The 24,206-nt window shown below is 34.6% G+C and overlaps 1 protein-coding gene across 2 annotated transcripts in view; it reads right to left on the reverse strand.

The window, feature by feature from the left end:
* Positions 1-22,167, reverse strand: part of LOC136035482 (normal mucosa of esophagus-specific gene 1 protein-like) — a 113,760-nt gene extending 91,593 nt beyond the window's left edge. The window contains exons 1-2 of one of the 2 annotated variants that reach the window (XM_065717298.1): positions 22,012-22,167; positions 9,765-9,840 (exon numbers count right to left, since the gene is read on the reverse strand). In XM_065717298.1, the coding sequence (XP_065573370.1) occupies positions 9,765-9,839 (75 nt within the window). In that variant the 5' untranslated portion in view covers position 9,840; positions 22,012-22,167. Of the gene's footprint in view, positions 1-9,764; positions 9,841-15,302; positions 15,423-22,011 lie in introns of those variants that run through there. The other variant, XM_065717297.1, reaches the window with a different exon arrangement.
* Positions 22,168-24,206: the final 2,039 nt, after the last annotated feature.

Raw genomic sequence — 24,206 nt, forward strand, 5'->3', positions numbered from 1 at the left:
CTAGGACAACGGGAATGATACGCTACGCCTCGTGGTTCCGCTAGTTGAGTCGTTAAACTTTCCAGTACAATGGTTTCTGAGCTATTGACATCAGAGACACTTAATCACGGTTCGTCAAATTGTATAATTACCCAAAGGGTCTTCTTTTGTCGTTGACAAAATTTTGTCTTTTCATCTGATGTGAGGTATGTTTCCCACTTAAGAGATTACTAGGCTTTAAGAGGCCTTTGTTAGAATAAAAATAATTATTGGAATTATGAAATTCGAAAATAAACGAATTGAAGAGAAAAAATGTGCTAATGTTACTTTTAACGGTGTTTGCCTTTACCAGGTCGACTTACAAACTGAGCAGTCTGAAGATTCAAGGCTGGGAAGAGAGCATAGAGTTGCGGTTCTAGTCTCTCTTGCACTTGGGATAAAATCTTGATTGGTGCCCCCCCCCTCCGTCCCAAAAATTTCAGGTAAAATTTTAACAGAATTTTTATTTAACAACAAAATTTTCATTTATTAATTAAATTTGGATATACAATATCATAAAAAATATTAATTATATTCTAACTACTTACTTTTATTTTCAAGGAATAGTGATGAAGATATGGGAAACGGACTTTTCGGATTGAATGTGCTTATACTTACTACCAACAGCGCCCTCTAATTTATTTAATAAAATAAAAAAAATAAAAAAATGGTTATAACTGATAGATCATTTATTTGAGATTTTGTACCCTTAAAATTTCTGTAGCCGGGACAAGTGCCCTTCTGCCCTCGCCCTCTAAAACCACCTTTGGGGGCATAACCAAGGAAAGAACTTCTACAAATCTATTTTCATTGACAATTCGTATTTATTAGATTCCTGGGCATATGGGAGAACAATAGATCCTCGTTTGATATTGGCCTATAGGACACCCGAAAAAGGACATAAAACCTATTCAGCCTTTGCTGACGCCAAAAATGTATGTCCCACTCCCTCTGCAAACCGATCCTCCTTGTATCTTTGCCTAGGTTCTCACAGGAGGAGTGGGAGATCAAAAGTGACAATCTTCCCTACTTCCTAAAAGACGAAAGAGATTTAAAAATTGTACGTCTGTGCGTCAATTCTGAACTTAATCCACCAGCTGAATTTTCTTTCACCGAAGGATAATTTAGCCTTTTCCTTCTAATTAGGGGAATTTTCCTTTAAAGATAGTCAGAAGGACCCCCTAAGCAAGTTCTTGGGGAATTCCCGGCCTATATTCAATTTTTAAAGCATAAGAATCCCAATGTCCGTTTCCTCTTTTCTCTCCCAGTAATTTCGGACATGTGTAGATTATTGGAAATAGATGGGCTAATTTCTAATTTCTTATGAACTTATGAACTTATTTTAATTTCTTATGAACAAGTGAAATCAAAGACATTTTCTTTTAATTCATCTTTCTTCTTCAGAACAAAAAGAAATTCACCGGGCACATACAGTGGAGGGACGCTCCCACTTCAAAACTTGGAGGGCTCACGACTATGGCTATATTTTCTTACGTATTTTTATTTAATTTGTTTCTTTGTTGCACCTTTCTTTCTAAGTAGAAACCTTCCACTACTAAAAAGCTCTTTGTATGTTATATTCAACAACGATATGCTAAACATTGTGGTGTCAATTAACGAAAATCTAGGAGATGGATCGATTACTTATTTTTTAAATATAGGGTGAAGAACTTTTGTGCTTTTTTACTATTTGTTCAATGAAAGTACGAATAAAAATAAAAATAAATTTTTCAATGAAAAGACCAAAAAAGGGTAATTTTTCAATTTATTGAAGAGGGTCAAAAATATAAAGGAGGGGCGAATTCCCCGCTGCCTTGAAGATATTGAATGAAGATATCAGTAACAGTATCTTTGAAAAAAAAGAAAATAAGGCCATCTTACTTGAATTTGTAACAATGTAGATGGCAATATACACAAAAGAGTGTCGACAAGTTTTACATATAAACTATATCTGGCAATAGGAACTTGCAAAACTTGAAAGGGCTAAAATACATAATTATCCGATATCGATAATTCACTTTTCTGGCTATATGAATTGATATTTCGAGGTTTATAAACATGAATTCGGTGATAAACAGCAAACCAACAGGGATTAACTCCCATTGTGATCCTAAACTGTCGTACAATCGATATTGCTTGCAAACTTGTCCATTGCTGTATAAGCATTGACCAAGCTGAAACAGCAACTTGTCTGGATAGACAAATCGACTAATTATTTGAAAATACCATAATGACTCATAATCATAATGGCCCATTTTCATGCTGAAAGGGGCACTGATTAGTATAATCGCGGGAAGAGTCAATGGTATGAAATGATCTTCTTCCTAATGAAAGCAAAAAAAAGGCCTGAAAATGATCTGAAATAAAATTTCATAGGTAAATAACAAATCATGGCTTCACAGTTCAGCAGAACTAAAAAATCTCTGTTTGAAGTACAAAGAATACCAAAATAAACATTTTCTACATCCCCTTGACCCATCTTAAAGTTAAATTCTGACTTAATTAGGCCTAAGCTGAGATATAGTTAATTGTGCTTGCCCATTGTCCATCTTTATAAAAAAAAACTCATTTGTATTGACGCACTGAATAATCATTTGAAAATGCCCGATCATAATAATGAGCTATAGCTGTAGCATTAAAAAAGGGTTGATTAATATAATTGCCACGTGTTTGACCTTGTTGCTAACTAATTAAAAAAAACTTTTTGGAAAAGAAGTTTTTCAAAGAAAAATAAAGAGCATTTTAAACTTAAGATCAGTAGATACAAATACCTGTTAAAATTCAAACTCAAAACGACCAGAAATTACTATTAAAGAATAAATGAAACCGAAAACGAACAGAAATTAAATAGACAATCATTGCAAAAAACATACAACAAGTAATAATATAAACAAATAAATAGATCTCAAAGCAATTAATTCTTAAATTGAATATGCAAATCAAGCTTAAAATGAAAAAAAAAATTTTTGCTTTTGAAGCATAAATGAAACCCAAGACGAACAGAAATTAAACAAACAATACATTAGGTACTAATATAAATGAATAAATAAATTTTGAAACGAGGGAAACTCAAATTGAATGTGCAAATCAGGCTTGGAACGAACAAAAATCACTACGAACAAGAGTTTGGGTACGCCTCCTTCTCTCACTGTAAAAGTCTAAAAGCAACTGCGTCATTGGTGCTTTACTGAAAACAAATTATATTACAGGTTTTTTCTTTCGTACTTAATATTTTGAACTTAAAATAAAAATTATAATTAACATCACTACAAACAAGAGTTTAGGTATCGCCTCCTTCTCTCACTACAAAAGTCTAAAACTTGCTGCGTCACTGGCGCTTTACTGAAAACTATGTGTCTTGAACAGTCTTGGAAATTATAAACAAAATCAAATTGAATATTTGATATATAATGATGTTAATGGTTGAAAGATCCATCAGTTTAAGATTTTATTTCTCTGTAATTTTATTTTCGTTTTCCATGCTGTAAGAACTGGAAAAGAAAATATTCGTATTATATAATATACTATATATATATATATATATATATATATATATATATATATATATATATATATATATATATATATATATATATATATATATAGTTATATAATATACGTTTTCAGTGAAGTACTAATGACGCAGTAAGCCTTAGGTTTTTACAGTTAAGGAAGGGGAGGGTATCCAAACTCTTGTTTTTAGTGAAACTATATTCCTCTTGAACACTTTTGGAAAGAACTAATAAATTAAACTGAATATTTAATGTATAATGATATTAACCGCTGAAAGATCACCAGTTCAAAATTTTGCTATAATTTTAATGTTTATTTTCAATAATACATACAGAAGAAAATATTTGTAATATAATTCGTTTTCAGCAAAGCGCCAATGACACAGGGGGCTTTAGGCTTTTAAAGTGAGAGAAGAAGGCAATACCCAAATTCTTGTTTGTAGTGATGTTTATTTTCAATATTAAGTACAAAAGAAAATATTTGTAATATAATTCGGATTTTTGTCTATCTGACTTCGAACTATTTTTGACAAAATGGCTGTCTCAAAATTTTTGTCTGATGCATTTGGTTAAAAAAGGGGCGGGGGAGGAGGCTTACTGTCTTCCAATCACTTTTGACTCTTAAAAACTTAACTAGAACTTTCGCTTTCCAATCAAATGAGCCCTCTATGAAGTTTATAATGGCTTTCTCAAAATCTTTTGTGACGTATTTGGGAAAAAACCGGCAGGGGGAGGAGGCTTGCTGCCCTTCGATCATTTTTGACTCTTAAAAGGTGAACTAGAACTTTCACTTTCCAATCAAATGAGCACTCTATGGAGTTTATATGAGCATCGCTTTCATAAGAACCATATAATATTTCCCCAGGGCATGACTTACAACGCCTGCCCCCGGGCCCTAGGGGATTGTGTCGACACCAGAGTTTTTGTTATCTAACCTTTTAACTTTTTTTTAACAAAGTGGCTATCTCAAAATTTTTTATCTGATGTATTTGGGGGGGAAAGGGCGTCGAGGGGGGAGGGGTAGTTGCCTTCTGATCCCTTTGCCTCTTAAGAAGTGAACTTTCACTTTCCAAACAAATGAGTCTTCTCTGGAGTTTAAACGAAAATCCCTCCCATGAGAGCCATATATACCCCAAGGGTATAACTTACAACGCCTACCCCCGAACCCTGGGGGGCTGTGCCGACACAGGAAATTTTTATCTGACCCTAGAACTATTTTTAACAAAATAGCCATCTCAAAATTTTTATCTGATGCATTTTGGACAAAAAGGGCGTGGGGAGGCAAGGCTAGCTGCCATCTGATCACCTTTGACTCTTAAAAAGTGAATACAACTTTCAGTTTCCAATCAAATGAGCCCTCTCTAAAGTTTATACGAGTATCCCTTCCACAAGAACCATATATGCCCCCAGGGCATACCTTAAAACGCCTGCCCCCGGGTCCTGGGGACTGTATTGATACCAGGTTTTTGTTATTTGACTTGAACTATTTTTAACAGAATGTCTATTTCAAATTTTTTATCTGATGTTTGTGGGAAAAAGGCCATGGGGGGGCTATCTGCCCTCCCATTACTTTTGAATCTTAAAAAGTGAACTAGAACTTTTAATTTCCGATCAAATGAGTCCTCTCTGAAGTTTATTCGAGCATCCCTTCCAAAGGAACCTTATTTGCCCCAAGGACATAAGTTGCAACGCCTGCCCCCGCGCCCGGTACGGTTGCGTCAGCATAGGAGTTTCATATCTGACCTTTGAACTATTTTCAAAAAAATTCTCTCTCAAAATTTTTATCTGATGCATTTGGGGGAATTTTTAAGGAATATTTTCAGTTGAAAAATTTGTTTTTTTTTCATTATTTGAAGCTTAGAGACTAACATTTTTCAAAAAGGCAATGGAAAAAGTATACCAATTAAAGTAGAAGCATATAAAAATGAAAAAAGTAAGTAATTACAAAAAATAAACAAAACAATAGCCTACTTACAAAAACTAAGATTTAAACTCCCAGCATTCAGTTCTGTTGAGTAATGCCAAAGCGTTCGACGGATATTTTTAAATAATATCGACAGTTTTGAACTTGGTTATCAAACACCAAAATATTTAACAACTTTAAACTCAGTGTTTATAAAAATAACACATTAAGATTCAGACAGATAAAAATTTTTAAGTCAATATTTTTAATTTAATTTTGAATACCAAAAACCAATATATTTGACACCTTTATACTTTATAACTGTAAAAAATTAAGTCTTTTTCGAAGTGACGATAAATACAATCACTCCTGGAAATAAAAATAAATGATACTAAAACACAAAAAACGTGTCCGCTAAGGGGGAAAATACAGAAATTCCCAGCATTTCGTTCAGGGGAAACATTTCTGATTATAGTGGCTTTATATTTAAGCTCATGGGTACTCTTGCAATGCAAGCAAAAGTTGACGGCATATTTTTTTTTTTACCGAGATTGCTCCTTATTAAGTTGTTTTTCTTGTGTTTTCTATAATTATACGAAATTTCTTGTGTACTAATAACTGCACTATTGACTAATAAACAAATACGTATTTAGGATCACCATAAAAAGCCGATTCTTTGACTGAATGTTATCAATAGTTAGGCTCTTATACTTTCGTTATTTACAAGGATAGTTATTTACTTACCATTCATTACTGTATAGAATTTGAATTTTTAGTTGCTTCAACCAAATCATATAGATAAATGTTTGCGGAAAATTTGAAAGGGGTCACTCAGTCACAAATTAGAACTTTTATTTTCCTTATTAATATTCAAAACCCATTGGCAGGCAGCCAACAATGGGGCAACACACATTCTTTCTATGGTTTTTCCCTATTCTTTTATTTTTCCTTTGGTTTCCTTATACTTACTTTATAATCCCAAATTTCAAGGGGGCCAAGCCCCCCCGCCGCTCCCTGCTGGCGCCCATGTTATTTGTCTCAAGGAGAGGGGAGGGGCTCAAGCCAGGGTAAAAGTGTAAAGTAGTTTATACACGAAACTCATAAGGTATGTCAGGAGAAATATAGAATTAAAAGAAAAGAAACTAAGAGGGAAATATAATCATATACTGACTGCAGAACTCGAAGTGATATTGTACTTGTACCTGTACGCATAACTATTAGGAGTGGTTTATTAGTTCATTAAATAGGAGGGAGACAAGTCTGGATAAAAACTAGAATGGTGTAGTTGGTGCCGGTGCTAACAGAATTGAAAAAAAAAAAAAAGGTAGCAGGTACCGATAGCCTGGTATGTGGGTTTTTGAAGTGTGGTGGCTACAATGTTAAAGATAAATTACCGAAGTTCACGAATATGATTTTGATAAATGGAAAGAGCCTGGTGGTTTCAAGAAAAAAACTAATTAAGCCTCGTTATAAGAAAGTTGGCAAATGTGAACATAGTAATTAAAAAGAAGTTAGTCTGATTTCAGTAGGAAGCAAATTACTAAGCCAATAGGCATCACTAGCCAAAATGTTCAGAGGAGGGGGGGGGATTTGCCGAATGGCTGGTCATTTTACCGAATAGTCAGGCGATACTGCACTTAAAATTACTTCTCTTTTTTACCGACCGTGATCAATCTTCTCTCACTGATTTTACGTCATTTGTTCATATTAGTCTATTTATCTAATAAAAAGAATTGAGACAGTAAAATAGGGACATTTCGTGCCGCTGCTTTAACAGCTCAATTTTCTTTACCGACTATCTGAAAACAGTGGAGGGAGGGAGTATCCCACCATATGTGATACGACTAGGTAATCCTGTAGGTAAATTTCTAAGAGAAGAAAAATGTGATTTAAGAAAAGATAGAGGATGAATTGATCGGACTTGACATCTTGAGCAATAAGCCGATGAGTCTACAAAAGGTAAGCAGCGTAGGTGAAAGAGTTAAGGGAATAGATTAGAAGAAAAGTGATCAGAGGGAATAAACATGGTAGTTACAAAGGCATTATCTAGATTTTTGTAGGAATCAAATTGTGTTGATATTTAGTATGGTGATACTTTAAGTGTTTCTGTAGATGAAGTTCTAAGAGAAGAACAGTGTGGATGAATCATTCAGAAGTTTCTGAATCATCCAACCCGTTTAGTCCTCACTTTTTCTAGATTATGAACAGATATTTATTCAACTGAGAGAAAATCTTTACTAAATAGCTTTTCAAAATATTCTTAATATCTTTGGAAAACGTTTCCTAGCCGGGTGAGCCGGCGTTTTCTTATAGTGTCCCCTAAATTAAATTTTAAAAATTGATACAACCTAAACCAGCCAGAATCATATATTCTGGATTGATTTAAGGTTGATTCTGACAAGTATTTGCTGATCAAGGATACTAACGTACATCTCTATTGGTCTTTGTACTTAGAGTCTTTGGATTTTAAGAGGCAAGTTTGTTTTCTATGATTCTCATTCTCAGGACGAGACGTGTTACGAATATGAGACTTCACCTCAAACTGAAGAGAATTATTGCGCTACCTATTTTTCATTTTTTACAGATGACATTTAAAAAGAAAAAGGAAGTGAAACTGCGGTCTATAGTGGAAATTGAATGTAAGGGGTAAAGAAGAACGTGGAACGGGATTGTAATAAGAGGGGGAAATATGTCAAATGAATCCTAATAGAATTTAATGTTTCCGCCTTACAATGCTACTCAACGCTATTTTCGTAATGTTAAAATTTCAGGCAGGTAAAAATGACAATTAACTACAGTAATTATGAATAACCATATATTTGATTAAAACAATATGACGTTATAAACAGAAATAAAGACTATATTTGCTAAAATAATAATAAAATAAGAACTAAAAACCGATACTCTTTAGGATATGATTTTAAATAGTATGTTTCTAAGGGATCTTAATGTGTAAGGTGGGAAAAGAAGTAAAAAAAAATGTAAAACAAGCGTAAGACGGAAATGTAAAAAAAAACAAAAAAAAATTGGGGTGAGCCAACGTAACTAAAGTACATCTTTAAACATGGAAGCATAGGACAGTGATTCACCCTTTTTTTATTTTTTTTGACATTTACATATTTTTAAATTATTATTTTGTTTTTCATTGTAGTTGTCATCATAATGATAATAATTCCATAGAAAAAAAATGATTCTATGTAGCAATATTGAATTTTATTTAGAAGGAAAGCTGTACAGGTCACGGATCCAAGAGCCAAATTAAGGTCACTGACTTCTACAGGGTGTGACATTTTTCCCAGTTGGGTAATACGCACATAATGTGCTTTGATTTTGGAACTCTGTTCAACTAAACCTCCCATACCTCATTTTGCCCCCCCTACCGACCCCAGTTGACCCCCCCCCCCAGTTGAAATTTAGTTCCTTTCAAAATATTTTCAAAACTAAGATAAACCTGCATAATTCAAGCATCAACAGAAAAAGATATTTCATATTTACCTTTATCGTACTATGATGTGCCTTTATAGTATTGTTATAGTACTAAATACTAATACTATAAAAGTACTATATTAAAAGTATTATAAAAGTACTATTAAGCGAATGGCTTAATTTTTGGTTTTCGCTGTCATTTTCTATTAATTTTGAAATTTTATTTTTGATGTCTTTCTGGCTGTTTTTGAAATTCTCAAAAATGCCTTCACACAATTACTAATTGTTTCTGAATATGAATAATATTTACTATTTTGAAAACAATATTAGGTGAGAAATATTCTCTAAACAGACTCTTTAAAATCTTTTTTTTTTTATTTCGGCTACAATGGTTCAGGGATCGCTTTCTAGTAGGTATCAGATGCTGACGAACCATGATCTTAGAAAAGAAAACGAAACAGCCCCACATTCTTTTTGCAAGTTGTTGCTTTTACCCGTTGTTGTTAAGCCAAACTTGATTGATGCTTCTGTATATAATTCTAACCCAATAAAAAGAATAAAGAATTTTTGAGCCAAAAGATTATGAGTTAAAATAATTTTGAAAATGCTCCTTGAGGCAGATTCCTGGCCATATTTCTGTTCATCCATTTTTGTACTAGGAATTATTTTTCAATGTTTCGAAAGCTAACTGTACTGTATTTGCAAACAGTTTAGACAAAAATAGTATGGATTTCTTTTCAGTAAGAGAGGAAAAAACAGAGAAAAAGAGAAAGAAAAGACAAGAGTATGTGGTTAAGCTGCCAAACTAGTTTTTTTAGTTGAGTCGTCGATTGAATATCTGGAACCAACTGCAATAAGAAGGAAAAAAAATGACACTAATAAAAAACAAAGTAAATGGCACTTACCTCAACGCCAGTTCGCTTTAAGAGTTCACGCATTTCACCAGTTTTCTGTGCTCTTAAAACCCGTGTTAATTGCATCCTGCAATGGAATGAAAATAGACGAACGATATATACATTGTAAAATCGCAAAATATTATTTTGCTCCTGAAATTGTCCTTAGGGATCAGACATGGTTCGTTATTGGTATTTTATTGTTAATTGTTCAGCATTATTAATGTTATTATTATCAGTAATTATTATTATATTAGGTATTATTAATTTTTTCTTTTATTTTTGCTCTGACATTCCGGATGATAAGGAACTTCTATCCATTATACTTATTATCTTCATTTTAGATGTGTTATGATAATCACAAATTTCTTACCATTTTGCGAAGTATCATAAGCTCTAATAGCTACAACGACTGCTATTACAAAATATTTATTTCGGCATCAAGTCGTCTGTCAAAGCTGTACACACTTCTCTTCTACCCCAACCTGTTCTAATTCCATTATTTTTTTCCTTCCTGTAAAATTCGAGAAGTCCTTCTTTTTTTTGGACCTTATTAAGATTATTTCTTGTGATTTCTTTTCTCTTTATTCAAGAGCTCCTTCTTTGTATTTAATCTTTGTTGTGAAATTCTTAAATTCTCTCTTCTTAACTATTCCCAACCCTTTCGAGAATATTCTGCTTTTGCGTGGCCTGTCTTATAATTGTTCTTATGCCATTCTTCTGATCTCTTCCTAAGATATTTGACGACGTCCTTGTTGTTGGGTTCTCCATATATTGCAAAAGTTATTATTTTTAGCCACTTATCACCCTTAATGTCAATTAACGCTTATTCGAAGGGAAGGAAACAGCACAATTTAGGAAAATTGTGTGAACGTCTGAACAGTCAACATCATGCATGAACAGTCAAGATTTCATTCTATCTGAGACATGAGACATGTTGACAACAATAAAGAACTTGTAGTGATAATAAACCTGAAGTATATTTGCTTACAAGAGAAAATAAAAATTATCTGGGACTGTTGATTCCAATGATAGGATGTATGGTACAATTTCTAAAATTGGTCAAAAATAGCAAGACTGGTTGATTACGCAAATAAGACGTTTGGACCCTATTTGCCACTCTGAGTGATTGACATTTCTATGAAACCCATTACTTCCCTGTTAAGTAGGGCACATGTCCCACCGAGGGGAATGGGAGTATTTTGGTGGGTCATAGACAGGATATGCCTATGTCCTGCCTATGAAAATTTAACTAAAAAGTATTTAACTAAAAAGAGTTAAGAGTGCTACTATTTTTTTCTCTTTCTCAAATAGGGGTGTCGTTGGATTAAACCCCTTATGGCTTGAAGCTCGTGAAATACATGGCAACAGAGGTGCTGTTTAAACTTCCCATTTCCACGAGAACCACACCCTTTATAGTATCGTCTTAATGCTTTGCAATCATGGCAATCCTAGAAATAAGGAATCCTAAGGTGCTTAAGTCATAAACTCTGCTATTCTGTCTTATTTCATTCAAGGCTTGCTATTAGAAACTTTTTCTTAATGGGTCTTATTTAGTCAGCTAAAGTCAGAACACAATTCCATTTCCAGTTTTCTCTTGTATCTCCTACGATAGGACTTCTGGCTCGTATCCCAGATAGATGTATAATCGATTGATTCTACAACTGAATCAAATTATTTTTCTCCCTATGGTCCAGAATAAACCAGTACAGTTTTCCGGTGTATAGTTTTGCTTTCGTCCTTCAAGGGGAAACATATCAGATAACCTGCTTTGTTGTTTTTGACTGTGTTTTTTTTCTCTGTTTTTTTCTTCTGTTGTATTGAGTCTCTTAAAGGTGTAAATATATTATGTTGAAAAAGTTTTATTTTTTTTTTGTTTCTCCCCTGTTTTTTCCTGGCCATTGTTTCGCACAGAGGCTATTAAGAGATGATCACTAGAGTTTTCTGGGAAGAGAGGCCACTAGTGGTTCATTTACACATTGCGGAATCCCGTCCGGAATTAGCAATCCGTGCGGAGATCCCGTCGGTGTTCGTGATTGAAAAACTCGCAAATTGTTCAAATCAGGACAGATTCTTGGCAAAGTTTTTAAATGAATAAAAACATAACTATGGAACATCAAAATCTTTGTTGTTTCAGACTTTCAAAACTTTGCCTTAAAATGTAGCGTTTTCTGGGCCATCGTTCGAAAAGATACGGAAGATTTCCGCATATATTTCCGAAATGTGTAAAGGAACCATGAAACTCATAAAATTTGTGACTAGACCGAAATTTCCTAACATTCTAGGAGAGTTTTTTTTTAGATTGGAGGACACTCCTCTCATTGCTGTCTAATTTTTAATATATAGTAATATGTAGTAATATCTAATTAGTAATATTTATAATATGTAGCGAGGGAAAATATTCGAATGCTCGTCTGTATAGAGGTGGGAGGAATGAAGGCGTCCCTCAAGATATGATTTGTGGAAGGATCCCCTAGCCTCATAAAGAATTGAAACCATACGAAATGACAGTTTTGATACTCTAGCAGTAGTGCCAAATAGTGCCAATACACAAAATGCGGAAGGAGGGTTTAAATTTTTTTTTCAAGATCTAGAATTTTTTTGAAATACTAGAAAAGAAGTAGTATTTTCTGAAGTCTAGGAGGGGAAAATGTCCCCCCTATTGTGGCTACTGAATTGTAAACTCATGTGGAGTTTTTTCTGGCATCAAACAGTTCGTGGTAACGAACTGTAGTAAGGAGCGACCCGGCTCAATAGTAACCAAAAGTCTAAAAAATGGAATGTTTATGCTAAAAGATACATCAAAATAATTGGATTTTCATTCTGATTTTAAATATATAAGTTTCATCAATTTTAGCCTTTGTCATAAACAGGGGCGCCATTTGGGGGGGGGGGGGGCAGGGGTGGGCAAATGCCCACCCCAGATTTTCCAGGGTACCAATAGCTACATCAAAAAAATCGCATTTTAATGCTGATTTTAAATATATAAGTTTCATCAAGTTTAGTCTTACCCATCAAAAGTTACGAGCCTGAGAAAATTTGCGTTATTTTAGAAAATAGGGGGAAACGCCCCCTAAAAGTCATAGAATTAACGAATAGAGTTAACGAAAATCACACCATTAGATTCAGCGTATCAGAGAACCCTACTGTAGAAGTTTCAAGCTCTTATCTACAAAAATGTGGAATTTTATATTTTTTGCCAGAAGGCAGATCACGGCTGCGTGTTTATTTGTTTGTTTGTTTTTTGTTTTGTTTTTCCCAGGGGTGATCGTATCGACCCAGTTGTCCTAGAATGTTGCGAGAGGGCTCATTCTATTGGAAATAAAAAGTTCTAGTGACCTTTGAAAGTGACCAAAAAAATTGGAGGGCACCTAAGCCCCCTCCCACGCTAATCATTTTCCCAAAGTCAACGGGTCAAAATTCTGAGATAGCCATTTTATTCAGCGTAGTCGAAAAACCTTATAACTATGTCTTTGGGGACGACTTACTCCCCCCAGTCCCCGTGGGAGGGGTTACAAGTTCAAACCTTTGACCAGTGCTTACATATAGTAATGGTTATTGGGAAGTGTACAGGCATTTTCAGGAGGATTTTTTGGTTGGAGGCAGGGGTTGAGAAGAGGGGGATATGCTGGGGGAACTTTCCATCGAGGAATTTGTCATGGGGGAAGAAATTTTCCATGAAGGGATTGCAGGATTTACTAGCATTACTTAAAAAAAAAAACAATGAAAAAGTTGTTTTTCATCTGGAAGTAAGCAGTAGCATTAAAACTTAAAACGAACAGAAATTATTACCCATATGAGGGGCTCACCTCCTCCTAATACCTCGCTCTTTACGCTAAAGTATTTTTAGTAATGTCGACTATTTATTCTGCGGCTTTTGTGATTCAGGAGTCATTCTTAATGAATTGGGACAAAATTTAAGCTTTAGTGTAAAGAGCGAGGTACTGACGAGGGGGCGAACCCCCTCATATATGTAATAAAAACATAAGAATACAAAAGTTCATTACGTAAGCTAATGTATAAGTTACGTATATCTTTTAATTTTAAAAAAATTCGTAGAAAATTCAAAGTTCTAGTTGCCTTTTTAATTAACCGAAAATTGGAGGGCAACTAGGCTTCCTCCCCCGCTCTTTTTTTCTTAAAATCATTCGATCAAAATTATGAGAAAGCCATTTAGCCAAAAAAAAAAAAAAAAAAAAAATATACAAATTTCGTTTTAATTATTCCTCTGCGGAGAGCCAAAATCAAAACATGCATTGATTCAAAAACGTTCAGAAATTAAATTAAAAAAAAACAAGTTTTTTAAATGAAAGTAAGGAGCGACATTAAAACTTAAAACGAATAGAAATTACTCCGTATATGAAAGGGGCTTTTCCTTCTCAACGCCCCGCTCTTTACGCTAAAGTTTTTTTTACTGTTTTAAAATGTAGAGTTAAGAGAAAGAGTCAAACTTTAGCGTAAAGAGCGGGACGTTGAGAAGGAAAAGCCCCTTTCATATACGGAGTAATTTCTGTTCGTTTTAAGTTTTAATGTCGCTCCTTACTTTCATTTAAAAAACTTAGTTTTTTTTATTTAATTTCTATTAGGGGTGACTGGGTCGAACCAGTTTGTGTAGAAAATTGAAAGAAGAGTCGTGTAAACGAACGCTTAAAAATAGATAGTCATTTTCGAGTCTTTCGCCATTTTATGCTATCCCCATCCAAAGTAGACCAAATGTCATAAGACTAAATATGTCTTGTACCACTTTGTATAAGATATCGGAGAGCCTAATATTTTGCACCTCATTACATCATCGGATAGTCTATGTTTTCTTTATAATAAATAAACAAGGGAGATAAAATAAACAAAACACAAAAAGTTTTGTTTTACCTGAAAGCAAAGAGTAACGTTAAAACTTAAAACTAAAAGGAGTTGCTGCGTTCACGGTGACTGTCAACCGCTCAACACTCCCGCTCAAGCTTTACCCATATTTTCATGAAAGCTTATTAGAATGTAACAAATATATTCTGTAATATATTTTATTAAAGACTATATTCTATTAAAGACTAGAATAAATATACTGTAGTCTTTTGTATTTCCATTGTATTAAAAAAAAGAAGAAAATTTAGCCATTTTAAACGTGTATTTTTAGCGAAAGTGCGCTCCAGTTTTGTTGAATATAAAACTAAATCAGAACAGGGGATTTTTTAAAGTCGAAATTTGAGAAGAAGACAAAGTTAAGAGTCTTGTAAATTGAAGCGAAAAAATCTAGACAAAAATATTCAATTGTGAAATCAAAAACTATTCAATTACATTATTGAAACGTTGTTTTTGTTTAACTCCATTAAAATTATATTTAAATGTTTTTTTTTTAATGCTGAATTTTGGTTTGCTGTAAAAATATACCTTTTCGATACCCTCGGTCATTTTGGGCACAACCAAGCACTGTTTACCTAAAAAACCACCATTTTTTACAGTAACGCCTTTGTGTTTATCTTCCTTCTCTTTAATTTAGAACAAGGAACAAGAAAGTCAAGGATCTACGTTGATATGTATATCCACGTGGCTTACCTCTCCAAGCGATAATCCAGAAAAACAGTGCAATTACACTATTTGATTCCTTAGAAAGATCTGGTCCTAAAATCCCCAGATACTCTATATAAAGTCAGGGACTACGTGACTGCTTTCTTTTTTATTTTGTCCTTGATGACGTCGCAAAATTTCACATGACAGAAACGAAAGGCGTGGGACAATTAAACTAGATTACACTGTGACGAAAATTATCATCGTCTTGCAGGCTATTTTTTTATAAATAGAACTAACTTGGTTAAGTGAAAAAAATATTCTATCTATCCGTAGATTCAAATGGAAAAACGTTTGTATAATTTTATCTCTATGGTTCCTATAACTGAGTTTTTAACCACTATCCCCTGTCCAATAGATTCAAAACGCTGTGTACTCGTTCAGTCTCTGATCCAGGACATTGAGACCCAAGAATACAGTTTTCGAACTATTAGCCCCGGACCCCCCGAGAAAATCTTTAATTGCCCCTGCTAAATATCTCAGCATAAATACTTTAAATATAGTCTTGAGAAGCAAGGACGTTCAAATTTTTGGAAATACGGTTTAATCAAAGTCAAACTGAAAGATGAAAGAAAAATCACCCCCTCCTCCAAAAAGGAAGATACAGTATCGTTTAACTCAACAGGCTTTTTTGGAAAATAATTTTATATATTCCAGGCCATTCTGGCTATATATAGCATCGTAGATTCAAATGGATCTTATATTTTGGTTTTGAGTCTCGTGACGTATTCCCTGTATTCTTCGTGCAATCGCACTTATGGTCTTATCAGTAAAAATAGAGGCGTTAAGCTTTTATTGACAAAGTTGAATGATAAACACAACAGGGAACCAGCGGGGAGTTTTTTTCTACCGAAGAAGAGCAAGTATCTGAGTATTGTCAACTGTGCAGCAATCTTCTGTGGTTTCCATTCAAATGAACCCTGTTCATATCAACACTTTTAACTTAGCCCCATTCAAATCAACCCTCGTGGATCCCAACCCTCATGTAATTCAATTCAGACCCAATTCAATTAAACCCCATGCACGTTAGTACTATTCAACTTAACCCTTGCTTATCTCAACCCTCTTGTAATTCAATCCCGTTTAACTTAGCCTCCATGCAATAAAGCCCCATTCATCCTAACCCTGATTCAATTCAACCCCGTTCAATTCTATCTTTATTTAACTCGGCCTTACTCAGCTCAGCCTCTTGCGGCTCAACCCCTTTTAACTTAACCCCCATGCAATTCAATCCCTATTAAATTCAACCTAACGTTACATGTAACCATTTGTATGCACAAATGGGCGTTGGGTTGCATAGGACTGAGTCAAATAGGGGTTGATTTAAATGGGGATTGAGTTGCATATGGTTGGCTTGAATGGGGATTAAGCTAAGAGGGTTGAGCTAACAAAGGTCGGGTTGAATGGGCGTTGAGTTGAACAAGGTGTGAGTTAAAGAGTTTTAATTAAATGGGGGCTAATTTACAAGCACGCCATCCTCAATGTAATTGCTAAAGGCAATTTCTATGTCATTGTTTGTAAGAAAAGGTAGAGGATGTGTCGACCATGTTTTCACTCTTAGGTTAATAATTGAGAAGTCCCTTCGTTGTCAAACATCTTTGGTCCTTAGTTTTATCGATTATGAGCAAGCTTTCGATTCTGTTGATAGAACAGCGTTAACAAAGGTCTTATCGTTATATGGTATACCAGAAAAATACATTAAAGTGATTTGCGCTATGTACGAGAATAATACTGCTGCGGTTAAGGTAGGAAATGAGGTTAGCAACTGGTTTTGTATTAAATCAGGAGTTAAGCAGGGTTGTGTTCTATCCCCCTTTATATGGATCATTTTGATGGACTTCGTCTTAAGGAGCACAGGAAAGGCAATTGGAGACCATGGAATCAAATGGGGAGGAAGAACGCTCCTGGACTTAGATTATGCTGATGATTTAAGCATATTAGATGAAAGTGTGAGCAAAATGAATGAATTTTTAGAGGTTTTGCGAGTTCAGGGTGCTAAAATAGGCTTGAAAATTAATGTTAAGAAGACTAAGTCACTAAGGCTAGGAATAAGTGAAGATGAACAGGTGACCTTAGGTAACGAAAAGATTGATCAGGTTGGGAGCTTCAGTTACCTTGGTAGTATTATTAGTAAAGATGGTGGGAGCAGTGAAGATGTTAAAAGTAGAATAGCTAAAGCTCAGGGTGTTTTTTCACAGTTAAAAAAAGTTTGGAAGAATAGAAAGATAAGCCTACAAACCAAGATTAGAATATTGGAAGCTACAGTGATGACAGTGGTCAAATATGGCTCTGAAGCATGGACACTCCGAAAAGCAGATGAAAATTTACTAGATGTTTTCCAGAGAAATTGCCTACGGATTGTTCTGGGTACCCGGCTGACTGACCGTATTTCAAACAGTAGGTTGTACGAAAAGTGTGGTTCAATCCCGCTTTCTAGGGCTATAATGAAAGAAAGGTTGAGATGGCTAGGCCACGTTCTACGGATGAAGGATGACAGATTACCGAAGATTGTCCTTTTTGGCCAACCGTCTGGGGCTACACGGAAAGCAGGTCGTCCTTGTCTGGGTTGGGAGGATGTCATAAATAAGGATTTAAAGGAAATGGGAACTTCCTGGGAGGGTGTAAAGAGGGAGGCTTTAAATAGATTAGGTTGGAGGAGGAGCGTGCGTAGCTGTGTTGGCCTCAGGCGGCTTGGTGCTGCAGTGAGTTATTAGTAGTAGTAGTAGTAGTTGTTTGTAAAACCAAATAAAAAATAAAGTCTTTCCAACTGAAAGTAAGGAGTAACATTAAAACTTAAAACAAACAAAAATTATTGCGTATATGAGGAGGATTGCCCCCTCCACAATAGCTCACTCTTTATACCAAACTTTGACTTTTTGTTCCAATTATTTAAGAATGACTCCTAAACACAAGGGCCATTTAAATAGAATCATAAGGTTTTATATAAATAAAACTTTGGCACAAAGAGCGTTGTATCGAGGAGGGAACAACCCCCTCATATACGTAACAATTTCTGTTCATTTTAAGTTTTTATAATGAAAGCTGAAAAAACCTGTTTTTATTTTATTTCCATTTTTTGTATAATGTCGGGAAATCCAGCTCCTCCTCCATTAAAAACTCCTTCCCCGTACAAAAAATTCCTCCATGGTAATATACTCCAGCTTAAATCCCCAAAAGACCCCTCCCGCGAAAAATATCAGTATACTTCCCAATAGCCAATACATGTAAGCAATGGGCAAAGTTCATAGATTGCAGCCCTTCTCCCAGGAGCTGGGGGGGTACAGCCATCCTCAAAGACATAGTTATCGGATCTTTCGACTATGCTGAACAAAATGGTTAACAATATTTTGATCGGATAACTTGCACTCCAATATTTTTGGTCACTTAAAAAGGGCGTTAAAACTTTTGATTTCTGATGAAATGAGCCTTCTCCTGATCTTCTAGGATAACTGGTTTGATATAATCTCCTCTTGGAAAATAGACAAACCAACAAAAAAGGAAAACCAACTCGCGTCCGTGATCTTGCTTCTCGTGAAAAATGCAAAATTCCACATTTTTATATATAGGAGCTTTAAACTTCTGCAGGAGGGTTGTCTCATATGCTGAATTCGGTGGTATGATTTTCACTATCACTTGAGTTTTGGGAGTTGTTTCCCCTTTTTTGGGGATTTGGCAAATTTTCTCAGGCTTGTAGCTTTTGATGAGTACCATTAAGCTTAATAAACTTTATATATTTTAAGTAAACATTGAAATTCAATTCTTTTGATGTATCCATTGTTGTCAAGACTCTGTTCCTTAGAGTTTCTGTTACTATTGAGCGGCGTCACTTCTTACTTACAGTTCGTTACCAAGAACTGTTTTATAGAAATCTTGATCAAAAGAGAAAGAAAATCAAGAAGACAACAGTAAAATATAGTTTTATCGACGTGAAAGAATTTGCTGAACCTTCTATATAGCTTTTAGAAAATTCTGGCTTTTGTGGAAATAAAAACAAGAGCTTCCTGACGCTTTAATGAATTTAGAATGAGTCATAAGTTGCTAGTAACACTAGTCGGCCATCTGTGACCACTCTAGGTTATTTTTATTTAGCGTGGTTCTAACTTTTTTCAAAACAGACTTCCGAACTTGCCAAGAGATCCGTGCAGACCGTTTTCGATGGTTGACATTATTTTATGTTTTACCGTGGTATAAGGTTGAAAAAAATTGCTTAATTTTATTGCTCCATATATAACGACTGACCTTGTTTTGCTGAAAAGCGGCAGTCCAAATCTGTAATTCTGAGGCTTGCGCTAGGGCGTATCCAAGATTCGTAATCGGGGGTGAGGTGATTTTTATTGGGGGGGGGGGACATAAAGAAACATTGAAAATGTGTTTATATTAATATTTGTTACGTTTTTCACGACTGTGACAAAATTTCGGGGGGATTTCAAACCCAAAATCACCCCCTAGAATATGGCCTTGGGTTTGAGCCATTTCAATGGCTTTTCCCATGTTTTTCATCTAGTTGGTTGTTTGTTCTCAATTTTGGCTTTTTTTTTTTTTGCTGATCGTTTATCAATACACGTTTTCTTCTATTCTTTTTAGTGGTATTGATATGTATTTACATGTGATATAAGATTGCACATCTCCCCTGATTCTTTTGGCCTGACAGGTTAATTTGAAAGAGCTCATCTGGAGCCAAATATAGTGGCATTATCATGGGGTACAAAACTATTCTGTTAGAGAGCCATATTTAACCTATTGTGCATGTTTTATATCACGTCTTTCATGTCTCCACGGAAGGGACTGTAAAACGAGCTGTAAGAACTTGACTCCTCACGGAGGTGTCACGAAGTCCTAGCAGTCCCTTAAAAACAGTTTAGGCATATTTGGTGAGTGCTTTCAGTTTACACTCTATTTTCTGTCTTAGGGAATATTTAAATTAGCAGGGAAATCAAAATCAAATATCCCCCCTCCACGATTTTTGCTGTTTATCAAGGGCTCTGGCCTACCCCATTCTCGTCAGTGTTGTTACACTGAACCATGAAAACAAATAATTATTATTGGGTACAGCAATTAATTTGCAAAAATGTTAAATTAGACAATTCAAGTACAAATTCAAACATTAACAGTGTGGTGATTTCTTTAAACAGCGCTACTTGCAAAGGAAAGCTATAACTTTCTTAAGCTGTTTTGTGCCTTATGTTTTGTTGAAGTTTCTGAAAAATTATTGTTTCTGCTAAGAAATCAGCCAAAATATTATCTCACCCAAAATTAAATGGTGTATCTTATGCTTTGTCCATTATTCTTCGCATAACTTTAAAAGAGCAAAATATTTGTAAAGCGTTTCCCAGTCCACTGAATATATTCAAAACAGCCCCATCTGCTTCAATCAAGGTATGAGTGGGAATGAAAACGTTTCTTGTGTAATAAAGACATTGGGAAACATGGAGAGACATTTCACATTAAGGACACGTGCATAAAATTCTTCAGTTTCTTAAAGACTTCCTATCACAATTTTATGCTCGTACAATTTTTATGCATACCAGCTACATACTGAAATTTTTAGACTTTTTTTTAAACTATGAATTCTTAATCTAAAAGACATTCCAATGACAAGCTTATAATTTTTTTTATTAAAACATTAAGATGCCCTTTTTAGGCATGACATTCTAGAAACAAGTGAAAATTACAAATTACAGCAGCTGAGCAAATGGGTCATCGACAGCCACTCACTTTTGTTGGCGTACTTCCATGTAAAAACCCAGAAATAGTACCTCAAAAATTCGGACTTCTATAGTTATTTTAACATTAGGTAATTGGATTGCACAAGACCCAATGCTGCCCATTCTCAACTCTTTTTGTAAAACCCTCAAGCGTGGATATCAAATGGTGGAATAGTCTTTAATTTTTAATTTTATCAGGTTTTAGGGTCCGGACTCACTTCTTAGTGTCCAACATTTCATGAATAAGTGCATTACCAGACACCAAATGTCTGACCATAAGGATGACGGTGTCTGGTAAAAATATAAACCTTAGGAGAGATTTTAGCTTCCGGTTCCGGTCAAACAAATTACCGCTATTAGAATGGGACTAAACTTCCCTATTTTAACTGTGTTCATAGTATCCCACAAATGGTGCACAATGAACCAAATATGCTTCGGAAAAAGAGTGTCAACTTAAAATATTTGGAATATAGTCATCAATATATAAGGAAAGAAATATTATCAAAAATATAAAAAAGAACATTAAATTAAATTAACACGTTAAAATAATGTGCAAATTTTGAAAATGTGTAAATTTTGTATACGTTAAAATATGTTTTAAATGTTTTCATTTTCATAAATAAAAAATTATCAAACTTTAAGGAGTATATGTCAATTGAACTGACAATACACGGTCATTTGTTTTTTATTTTTTTTTTCAGTAAAGCGCAAATTATGTTCTGGTCTTGAAAAGGCACGGGGGTAATCGGCCCTACCCACGTTAATTTTTGCTTGTTTTGAGTTTGAGTCGCCCATTTATTGTAACTTCTGTTCGTTTTGAGTTTCGTTTATTTATTGAAAGGGATTTGTGGTATATTTATTCTCAGAAGATTTTTGACTTTATTTCTGCTCATTTTTGGCTTAATGGAGCTCTTTACTTTTCTTTGAAAAACTTGTCTTGTTGAAAAAGTGTTTTAAATGAATACAAGGAAAACTTCAAATATTTTACGTACCTGCTAATATATTCTATCGTCCTTTAATCAATGAATATTGAAAAGAAAAAATGCTTAACGTCACTTTTTAATACTTCTTTCTTCTTTTAACTGAAGCCTTTTTCATCAGTAACTAATTTGTTTGATAGGACAATATTTCCCCTTTTTAGGAAAGACGAGGTTGACTTGATAAGAGTCACGTTTCACGAAATGATAGTGGTCAGTTTAGATACTTTTTTCCTGATAGTAGTTTAGTAATTAACAAACAAGTGTATCTGTAATAGTTGCCTCAGGTATGCGCAACTTGAACTTGAAGTCGTTTTACATTTTCCAAAAATTAAGGGATGTACATCCATTCCTCTTTGGCAATATTATTATTAGCTCTGACCAACATTTTGGGAGTAGATAACCCAAGGGTCTTGTTTTACAAAATTTTGGGTGTAGGGGATATTTTTTCATTAAAAAAGATACAAATAAACTTTATTTTTCAAAGCCTGGGGATGGGGGCTAATTTTGTTTTTATCTTTTTATGAAACAATATTTTCCAAAATCTACGAGGGGAGGGGAGTGAGACCTAGTAGCTGGCTCGTACGCAGGGGGACCTTCGGGCCCGCCCCCCCCGAAATTTTGTAAAATGTTTAATTTCTCCATGATTTTTTGGGATTTCTGGCAAAAGTAAGACATTTATTAAAAATCTAGATACATGTCTGAAGCCTTTTTTTGGGATTTTACAGCATGCAATTATCTGGTCAAGTCACTGCCCAATTATTAACCCATTTTCTGTCTAACTTTTTACCCTCTTTTAAGTAATTAGCGATTGTACAGTTTTTTTTTTTGTAAAGAGAGTTTGCTTTCCACAGCAAAATACAATTATCCTTGATATTAGAGCGTTTATCCCCCCTTTTCAGGATCTAGTACAGCTTTTAATGGATCAACTATCATTTTTCATTAAAATCAACTATCTCATAATAAAGAACATCACCCAGATACTGAACAGCTGACAATAAGATTGATCGTATCGGTTGGAAGTATAAACCTAAAAAGTGAATCTAGCTTCAGCCCTTTCTCAACTTGGCGTCACTGGGCAACCCTGTCTGATAAGGTCAGAGCCTCAAGTTACCACCTTCAGATCCTATTGAGTGTTGCCACCAGCTTCCTTAAGGACTGCTATGAGGCATCGCTTCCCACCTTTTTAATGCTAAATCCCCCTCGACCAATAAGTAAGTTAAGAATGAAGACTGTCCCATCACAACCCTTGCATAGTAAATGAATTCAAGGATGGTTAATTGTTTTTACAGTAGAGATAAATCATCTAGTCAGCAAGTGATTTATTCATTTTTCTAATGCTCATTTTCACATATTTATGTAGATATACACTTTTTTGAATCCTCAAAAAGTGTATTAACATTTATGGAAAGACATTAACTCCAAGTAGAAGGCTCTTTCGCGCACAACCCTTTAACTGTTTCTGGCTGACTACAAGCCCTTGCCCAAAGAGAGGTTAAAAATGGAAACACTAGTGTTGAAAAGGAAAAAACCCACCAGTGCCATCTAGTGAGTGGTGACTTTCCAAAACTGCTGCACACTTGTCTTTTCAGGAACTTTCAAATATAAAGAAGGGTAGTAAAAACAGAATTCTCTCCTATTAAGGGGTACCAGCTTAAAATCAACAATCCTCCTTAACCTCCATAGAGCTTCCCAACTAAACATAGGCGTTTGTCCATATTAGATTTTGTTGACTTAGTGTTTCTTGAAAAAAAAATGATTAATTTTATCTACTGCATCCTATTGTATAAATTGATCATACCAAATATTCAATTTTATTTGAAATTTTATACTTTTTTAATGTATTTGCCAGACGATTCGTTGTAAAATGTCACTAGTAGTTTTTATCTCCTATCTTCTTGTGCTAAATTGGCGAAGAGCCAACTTTTATAAGTTTCTTATTCTCTTTGTGCTTGTCTTATGAAGAACAACCCCATTGCTGAGGTATGATGCAATAAGATCGCTGTATATTGCTAATTTTATCCCAATATTTCAAATGTATATGTATGAGTGCAAAGTTTTATTTTCTTGAGTCATCATTATGTGTCTTTATTTTGCGTGTTCTGTGTTGGCTATTGTTATTGCTATGTGTTAATCGTATTCCATTGTGTTGCTATTGCTGTGTTAACATGTTACTCTTATTATTCTGAGCTATTGTTGTAGTTATCTAT

The sequence above is a fragment of the Artemia franciscana genome, chromosome 14 (genome assembly GCF_032884065.1).
Source record: "Artemia franciscana chromosome 14, ASM3288406v1, whole genome shotgun sequence".
NCBI lineage: Eukaryota > Metazoa > Arthropoda > Branchiopoda > Anostraca > Artemiidae > Artemia > Artemia franciscana.